Genomic DNA, 9,165 nt, shown 5'->3' with positions numbered 1-9,165 from the left:
ATGGCCGCCACGGCCTGCGGCGCCTCGGCCGCCGAGTGCCTGCGGGAGTGGGAGGAGCTGCAGGACGGCTACCAGCACATCCAGGTACCGCCGCCGCGCCCCGCCGGCTGCGGCTCCCCGGGAGCCCGAGCGGAGCCGGCTGCGGGCCGTCCTCTCCCGCCGGAGGCCGGCCACTTACCCCCGGCAGACCCTGGCCCGGGGTCGATGTTCCCCCACCACCGGTCGGGGCCGAGCGTGGAGGGACGGCTCCGCAGTTGCGTCCGGGCTCGCCTTACCCCCGAAGCGCCGGTTGGGCGGGGGGCGCGGAGCCGGGGCACCCCGGGGTTACTGTCACCGGGGGCGGAGGCGACGGCTGCTCCCTGCCTGGATCCCGGCCGCTTTTCCCCGGGGTGCCCCGGCCCCTGGTCGCGCCTCGTAAAGCCCGAGTGGGGCAGGGGCTGCCCAGCTGCTCCTAGGAGCCTGGCCCAGGGCCTGGTGGGTCCGGGGCTTTCCAGGGCTGGGCACCCCGGTTATCCAGCCTGCGACGGACATGGCCTGGAGACACGAGATCTCCGGAGTCGTAAGGGCCAGGAGCAGGGAGCAGTGCTGCCTGGCGGGGCACGGTGGGGAGAGAGGCATGCAGATGCTGTTCATGCTCCATCACTGCTCCAAGCCTGAAGCCATGGGTGGCTTTCGCTCTCTCTGGTATTGGGGACGTTTCCACCTGCTTGGTGAAATCCCCAGGGCACTCACTGCCGGGGGAAGCAGGGGGAAGGGTTCCGCTCAGGCAGGGGCTCACCCAAGGAGAAGGTCAGCCAACTGTCTTCTGCTGCGGTTCAGATCAATTGGCTGCATCTGCACCAGTTCCCTTTCCCCCTCCTTCCCCCTGGGGAGTGGGGCGAAGCGGATGTTGTTGCGGACACATCGCAGCTGTGCCCAAATCTGGGGCAAGGGAGGCTTTGAGAAACCTCTTGCTCCATAGGGGTGGTTGCAGTGGATGGCCCGAGTCACCCGCTTTGAGCCCTGCATGCAGCTGCGCAGTGCTGGCCCTTTCCTTTCGAAACCTTCTTGATCCAGGCTGTGTCTGAGCGTGGTGCTCGGACCCTGGCACGGCTGAAGGAGTTGTCCCAAAAGGCGCTTGCTCTCAGTTAACTCCAGAGCAAGAGAAGGAGGTGACTCCAGGTGGGAGCAGGAAAACTTGATGGTTGAGCAGGGAATGGCCCGTGAAAGATCAGGGCCATAAATCACTGCTGGAGGAGCCAGGGCTATCTAGGATCCATTCTCACCTTGCCACTGCTTGTCACCAGAGGGAGAAGGAGTTGTTTCCCTTCTCTGCGTCTTGGTTTCACCTTTCTCCTTTGGGAACAGCTTTGAGATCTGCTGATAACGTGCTCGATAAGAGCTACAGAGGCTAAAATGCGTGTGTGTGTGTGTGTGTGTGTGTGTGTGTGTGTGTGTGTGTGAACATCTAGTCCAAGGGTTGTTGCGAACAGCATTTAATTCCCTGGTGGAGGTGGCATTCGGGCTGTCTGTGGCTGAGGTGAGGCTGTTTTCCAGCTGACCTGGAGGAGAAGGAGCATTGATCCAGCACACTCTCTCCTTTCCGTTCTAAATATAGCAGAAGAATGGCAGCCAGCCTTACCCAGGTGCGGTTGGGTTACCGCCGCATGAGGAGTGGGACAGTTGGCCGCAGCCCTGCTGCAAGTCCGTTCCCTTTGTCCGGCTCATTGATGGGCTCCTTCCAGCATCCCTGGGGGTGCTCAGGCTGGAGCCCCAGAACCACGAGTCATGGCAGTGGCGGGTGCTGCTTGAACTTGCAGGCAGAGCAAGCTGCTCAGCCCAGCCCAGCAGTCAAAGCCATCGCTCCCGAGTGGCCGTGGCCCTCGGCTGCAGCCCTGAGGGCCCCAGCAGTGTTTTTTCGCCCCTGTCCAAGTCTTTCCTATCCCCTGTGCTGCAGTCAGTGGTTTCTCAACCACGGGAGCATCTCCAAGTTGCCGGTTGGACTTTCACAGCCTGTAGCTGGAGGGGGGGCCAGACACAAGCCATGTGCAAGGCAGGAACAGGCTGTGTGTGGGGAAGTGCCTGCACCTGTGGATAACTTCCTCGGGACTGGGGATGGCTCCAGTGGCTGCTTCTGCCCCCACGGAAGCAGGGATGGCCGCAGGCTGTCCCCAGATATGCCTGGCCTTCTGCAACCGCCTCTTGTCTTGCCCAGCCTGCTGTGCAGGTGAAGTTAGAGACAATTTTTAACAGATGCTTCAATAGATGCCCCTACAGGGTACCCAAGGACAGGGAGGGCTGAGCAGGCAGCTGTAATGCATGCCAGTCTCTCTTTCCCAGGATAATCACAAGCTGTACAAACAGAAACTTGAGGAGCTAACCAAGCTCCAGGACGGGATCTCTAGCTCCATCGCACGTCAGAAGAAGCGGCTGAAGGAGCTGTCATTGTCCCTCAAAAAGTAAGTTGGTGTCCTGCGGTGGAATGGGAGAGGAGAGCAGCAAGGATGGGGCTATTGAAGTCATCTCACGGCTCTGTCTCACAAATGCTACTGCAGCCTCACTGAGAGCAAAGTGTTGTGGAGGTCTGGACTCACCCAGGCTGATCTTCCTCAGCTTCCCTTTCCTCTGCCCAGATTTGGGCCTTGTTTGCAGTTCAGAGCTTGCAAGGGCTTTGCGGGTAACTGGAACTGCCCCCCGCCCCGCACAAAGCACTCTTCATCCTTCCTTGAGAAGACCAACTGTCTGGCCCCCCCTTGCTCTCCTTCCTGCTTCCTTTCCTTGAGCAACATCCCAGTCTGACAGAGGAGCTCACCCTGCAGATGGAGTCGTGGACTTACCTGCAGTCCATCTTCCCTGACCTTGGGGTGTCCTCATCTGCCACTGTCCTGTGTCAAGTGCCAGCACATGCTGATGGTGTTACGGAGGCTGTCCTGATGCCAGCGCCTGTGTTTCCTCCCCAGATGCAAAGCCCACATGAGTCCCGAACAGGAGGAGTCCATCCTAGAGACCCAGAGCCTAATAAAAGAGAGGCAGAACGTTTTCTTTGAGATGGAGGCCTATCTGCCAAAGAAGAATGGGTAAGAGGCGCCTCGTCTCTGGGTGAAACACCAGGTCCTCCCTCTGTCTCCCTGTGGCCGTTATGCTGCAAGGCACAAGCCTGCTGTCACCCTGCTCCCGGCGGTGTCGCAGCTGCACTGCCCAGCTCAGGCTCAGCCGGGCCGAGACTCTGCAGCACTGCCCTCGTCCCCCTCGCTCCTCTACTTGCTTGTGGCCTTCACCTGCCCTTGAAGGGCAGACCCGGCAAAGACCCTGGTGCCTGCGGGAGGTGGGGTGTGTGCTGGGCCGCCTGTCCCCCTGCCCTTGGGAGGAGATGCCAGAGCGTTTGTGCCAGTCATGCTGCCTGGCAGCTCTGAGTGGAAAACAGCTGGGAGCTTGTTCCCAGCCCCGCGGCCTCAGCGGTGGCACGAGAGGGGACGGCTTTGCCTCGTCTCCGCAGCAGCGCTGCCAGCTCCCATCGTAATGCTTCCACTCTCTCCCCAGGTTGTATCTGAGTCTGGTGCTTGGGAACGTGAACGTCACGCTGCTCAGCAAGCAGGCCAAGTACGGCCCTCGCGTCACTGCTGCCGTGTGCTTTGCCTGGCCTGGGATCCCCTCATCACCAGGAAACAACAATTCCTCCGGGCTGAGGCTGCGGCACATGCAGACACGTGGCGGGCTTGACCCACCTGGTGCAGATTCTCTTCCCGGGCTGGCCCCTGCTTCCTTTGCCAGAATCGTCCGAGTCCTTGACTCCCCCTTACGCTCCTGCCACCAGGCAGGGAGGGACCGTTAGCTCTGACAAGCTAAACAGGATCCTCCAGCAAGGCTGTGTCCAGGTTTCCCCTGTGTTAGGGACTTCCAGGAGAGGCACTTGTGCAGCCACTGGCAAGCCCCCTCCTCTTCCCTTGGGAAACACCAATGTACGATTTTGGCTCATGAGAGCCCCCCCACTAATGCCAGAGGTGCCCAGCCAGGAGCTCATGTCCCCCTTCCTCAGTTCCCCAGGCCTTGAAGCTCCCCTTGAAGAGCTGAGCAGGCACCAACCTGTCCAGCTTCCCAGAGCCCTCCGGGCCACCCGCCAGGTTGGCATGGGTGGGGGGTGACTTGAAGCTGTCTTATCTGTGTGAAAGCAGCCTGGTGTGCTCTCCTCTCAGAAATACCCAGGGGACGAGGCTTTTCCTGAGCATGTCCCACAGGCTCCCAACAGAGCATCACTTCTGTCCAGCCAGGTGGGATGGGAGGACAGAGACTTCCAGCAGCCACCTTGCTCCAAGCCTGTCCTTGTGCCTCCCTGCAGGTTTGCATATAAAGATGAGTATGAGAAGTTCAAGCTCTACCTCACCATCATCTTACTCATTGTGTCCTTCTCCTGTCGGTTCCTCCTCAACTCCAGGTGAGTCTGGCTTGCATGCCAGGCAGGGATCTCCTCCCAGGCCCCTGGGTCCTCCTCTCCCGCTCTGAAAGGTCCAGAGCTGAACAGGAGATCCTGACAAAGGATCCGGCCACTGCCCTGGAGGTGGGGTGGCTTTTTTGGATGCTGCGGTCTTGATGTGGCTGTGTTGGATGGTGGAGAAGCAGGTCTCCCTGCCTGCAGGGTGGGTGGGCATCCTGCAGCGATGGCTGTCTCGGTGCCTATGCCCCCCAATGCATGGGCAGTGGCTCTGCTGCCGCCTTTACATCCTGCTTTGTTCCCACCAGGGTGACAGATGCTGTCTTTAACTTCCTCCTGGTGTGGTACTACTGCACCCTCACTATCCGGGAGAGCATCTTGATCAACAACGGATCCAAGTGAGTCCCTTGGGCTCAGGGAGGGGGGCACGTAGCAAGTTGGTCCTTCTCTGCAAGGCCAGGGAGTTGGGACCTGATGCATAGCTCCGCGCTTCCTAAGGGAGCAGCCCCCTCCTACTCAGGGCGTGTAGCAAACCCTGGTAACGAGCCGTATGGGGCAGGAGGAGCTCCCCGTGCGGAGGTGGCGCGGGAAGGTGGAGCGGTGGCTGAAAGGGCCCTGGCACCGCCTGGACTGGAGGCGCTGGGTCCTGTTCCACACAGGGCCGTTTCATCACCAGCCCTGCTCCTCACCTTGCCCTGGGAGCTGGGGGGCGGCCGGCGCTGGGCTGGCTCCGCTCTCCCAGCATGTGTTTGGGTCTTGATTCATGCTCAAGACCTGATGCCTCTTGCCTCTGTCTGCCTTCCAGAATCAAAGGCTGGTGGGTTTTCCATCACTATGTCTCCACCTTCCTCTCAGGTGTCATGCTGACATGGTAAGTCTGTGTCCCCTTGCCTGTAGACGCCATGGCCTGCTTGGGCTGTGGCCAGCTTAAAGGGGCCTTTGCTGCCCTAACCCATGGCCATATTCCCACTCTGTGGACGTTGGGGTCTAACAGTCAACTCCCCATATTCCTCACCAGGCCCAAGCACCCTGAATGAAAGCAGCCATCAGCACTTTTGTGCGGCAGGCAGGGTCCCTGGGCTGGGAAACACGATCCCCTGCACTGCAGCTCTTGTGGAAGGGCTATCTTCCCCTATCAGCCGCCTGTTTCGATGGGTGCTGGGTGAGGCAGAGTGCTGTTACCCCAGCTGTGGGGAAGGTAGAGCTGGCTGCATCTCCTCTCAGCCCCACATTCCCCAGCCAGCACCCTCTCTCCGTAGGCCGGACGGGCTCATGTACCAGATGTTCAGGAACCAGTTCCTCTCCTTCTCCATGTATCAGAGTAAGTGCTGCCACATGTGCTGGGACAGGGGCTGGGACTGTGGCTGGCCTCGGGTGCCAAGCGTGCCTGCCTGGCTCTGCCACACACAGAGACCCAGCTGCAGCTGCTCCCAGCTCTTGGCTCACCTGGGTTTTCCCTTGGCCTCTGTCCTGCCCTCCACCGCCCTGGTGCTGGGATGGGAGCTAATGCCTGGGCACTTGCTGACTGCCTCCACGCTCTCCTTGCAGGCTTCGTGCAGTTCCTCCAGTACTACTATCAGAGTGGGTGCTTGTATCGGCTGCGAGCGCTGGGTGAGAGGCACAACATGGATCTGACTGTGGGTAAGCCGGGATCTTCCCTTACTGGTTGTCCCACCCCAGCTAGACCTGCCATAGCAGCCACAGGCCCTGCAGCAGCAGCAAGCAGCCTCCCTCCCAGCACCAGACTGGTGCTCGGCTAACTGGGAGCTGTGGTTTCTGTTAAAGGCAACAGTGGCAGTTATTTTTGTTTGAGTTTAGTTTGACTGTGGTTTTCAGTAGCAGAAATTGTAAAAACTACAATTAAAGCCAAAGCTCTGAGAGCAGCATCTCTCATGAGGCAGCGGCATCCCGTAGGCTGGATGCAGCCCTCCTCCTGCTCTCCTGAGCCACCGGCCCACAACTGGCTCCATCAAGATGGGAGGTAGCAGCAGATGTGGCTCCTGGCATCTGAGCTTTCCCCAGGAAGCTCCTTCAGACATGAAATGTCCCTCCACCCCACCTACTTGTGGGCTGCTACCTCCCTGGCCCCTGCAGCAGTGAGCACTCAGGCTGAGGGGCAGCAGCTGTGGGTGAGGGCAGCTCTACCTGAGCAGCTTCCTCCAGAGGCCCATGTGTGGTCAGCACTAGGAACCCCTGCTGCAGCCTTCCCAGGGAGCGCAGGTGCCCACAGTGAGGCTGCATTAGCCTGGCAGGACCCTCTCAGCCAGGCACGGGGTAGCCACAACCTCCCCGCGGCCTCAGGAGCCAGGCTCTGTCCGGTCCCCTGGTTAGCATGTTCTTGGGTCCCCATGCAAACCTTCATCCTTTGCAGAGGGCTTCCAGTCCTGGATGTGGAGAGGCCTCACGTTCCTGCTTCCCTTCCTCTTCTTTGGGCAGGTGAGTATCTGCTGATCCTCGCAGGGACCTGCAAGAGGCCAGAGCCTCAGCTGGGAGCAGATAGTGTCATATTCCCGGCTGCGCTTGGCAGCCTGAACCTCACGCAGTTCCCTGTGGGCTGCTGCAGCCATGCGATACGGAAGCCAGAGGCAGGGAAATGCTTCCAGCAACTGCCGAGCCTTTTCAAGAGCATCCACTACCTCTACAAGTTGGCTAGTGAGATGGGGAGGACCTGGGCTAGTTCTGCCAAATGCTTGAGTGTTGGGCAAAATTCAGCAGAAGCCTTCCAGACACCTTCCAACCCCCTTCTGAGCCTCAGCTGCTGCTGAAGGTCCAGTTCTTCCTTGGTCAGATCACTTAGGCCGCTGGCCAAAAGCAGTAGGCTGCTCTGTGGCTTCCTCCTGGCCATTGAGCTCCAGAAGGTGGCAAGAAAGGGGGAGATGTCCCAGCTGGGGTCCTCTGGCCCCAGGCCTGGACAGGGCGTCCCTGCGTGCCAGGGCAGCCTGGCCTCATGCGAGGCCTGTGCCAAGAGGAAGCAGCTGGATGAATGTTGGCATGGGGTTGAGCCTCTGAAAGCAGAAACTCCCCTGCATCTCCTCTCTCCTGCAGTTCTGGCAGCTCTACAATGCTGTCACCCTCTTCCGCATGATCCAGCACCCAGAATGCAAGGAGTGGCAGGTAAGGGGGCTCCCAGGCAGCTGCCCTGGGGAGGGGGATGCCCCAGGCACGTCCCTCCTGCTGACTCGTGCCTCTGTGGCTCCGCAGGTCCTGATGTGCGGCCTCCCCTTCTTCATCCTCTTCCTGGGGAACTTCTTCACCACCCTTCGTGTTGTCCACCAGAAATTTCAGAATAAGAACAAAGACACGAAGCAGAATTGAAGGGTGGCAGGGGGGGGCCAGGACTATTTCTCCCCACCGGCTCCATCGCCGTTCTACTTGATACCGTCCAGACTCTGGTTCTCGCCCCATTCCTTGGAAGCCTGGGTGTGGGGTCCTGTGGTGCTGGATCTGTGACCGAGTCACTCCTCTGGAGCACCCTGCAACTCCTGTCCCGTCCACCTTCTCCTCCAGGAGAGCAGGGTGCCTGGGACAGCTGCTCCCCTTCCCTCTGCCCTGAAGACATTTGCTGGGATGGGTCTCTGGGGTCAAGCCCAGCTCTGCTAGTGCTCCCCACCCCACTGCAGGCAGGGGCAGCCCAGGCTGCACCAACTCCCCTGGGGTCAGGGCTCTCCCCTTCTCCCCCTGGCCCTGCAGCCGGAGCAGCCCCTGCATACTGAAGGCAGAGGGCCTCGCAGCCCCGAGGCCATGAGCAATGGCCTCCCGGTGGCCTGCCCTGCTTTCAAGGGCAGCTGGAGGCCATGGGCAAGCACTGATTTCCAGGGTGTGGTCGCAGCCTAGTTCCTCCTGCACCCTAGTTCCTCCTTTACCTTCCAGCCACAGGGCAGGGGGGGCTGAGATGGAGGAGCTGTGCCTCACCCTGGAGCTGTGCAAACAGCACCCTGGTCCCACAGGTGAAAATAAAGGGAAGGTGCTGCCTCAGGTCACCAGGGTGGTCTCTGGACAGGTCATGTACTTTGTGCTGTGGCTTTGCCTCACCTGGCAGCAGGCCCCTGACACAACAGGTCTGGGGGAGGGAAGAAAAGCCATGTCCAAGTGCCCCCACGCCAGCCTGGGGTGCAGTGGGGATGGGAGGGCAGTGCTGCAAGCTCCCTCCTGCAGCATCCCCTGGCCTGCACAGCCCCAGGCTGCAGCCAGAGCTTCAGCCGCCTAAGGAGCCCAGCAGGACTTTAGTGTCCGCACAGACTGGGAACTCCAGAAGGGCTGGGAAGCAAAGGGCATGTCTGACACAGCTGTGTCTCAGTCCAGAGCCACCCACCCCAGGGCAGGGGCTGCCCCAGCTCCAGCTCAGCCTAAAAGCCCAGAGCTGCTGCCTGTTCCCCAGGTTTCCTCCTGGCCAGCAGCCATTGCTCCTCCTCCTTCCCTCTTGGTGAGCAGAGAGAAGGCAGGAAGCAAACTACAGAAACTGTGTTTTTATTCCAAGGGCAAATGTATTTAAATAATTTACAGTCATTGGACAGCCTGAAAGTTTTGGTTTTTTTCCCCCCATGATTAAATCACAAAGATGTTAAAATAAAAACAGTATTTAAAAAATGACCGTACACAGCATGAGGGAGGGGCTGGGCACAGGTGAGCTGCCAGACCCGAGGGAGCAAGCAGGGCCCTTGCAGGCCAAGACCCCACAAGACCGGGTCTGTTCCAGAAGAGGGGAGAGGAGCTGTCCCCTCCTCGCTGCATGCCGGAGCGAAGGTGGGCAGCAGGGG

At 59.9% G+C, this 9,165-nt stretch overlaps 1 protein-coding gene across 1 annotated transcript; it reads left to right on the top strand.

Annotated features, from left to right (window-relative positions):
* On the top strand, positions 1 to 7,723 carry TMEM120A (transmembrane protein 120A; the record flags this gene model as incomplete). The annotated part of the gene is made up of 12 exons (XM_082008752.1): positions 1 to 84; positions 2,320 to 2,438; positions 2,940 to 3,056; positions 3,520 to 3,579; positions 4,316 to 4,411; positions 4,717 to 4,806; positions 5,214 to 5,279; positions 5,668 to 5,729; positions 5,957 to 6,049; positions 6,780 to 6,844; positions 7,454 to 7,522; positions 7,610 to 7,723. The coding sequence occupies 12 exons, from the start codon at positions 1 to 3 to the stop codon at positions 7,721 to 7,723; spliced, it is 1,035 nt and encodes a 344-aa protein (XP_081864878.1).
* Between the last annotated feature and the right edge of the window lie 1,442 nt (positions 7,724 to 9,165).

This window comes from Phaethon aethereus (genome assembly GCF_964289735.1).
Source record: "Phaethon aethereus genome assembly, chromosome: 19".
Classification (NCBI taxonomy): Eukaryota; Metazoa; Chordata; class Aves; order Phaethontiformes; family Phaethontidae; genus Phaethon; species Phaethon aethereus.
The sequence above is the reverse complement of the archived record's forward strand: the minus strand, read 5'-3'. Positions and strand labels throughout refer to the sequence as shown.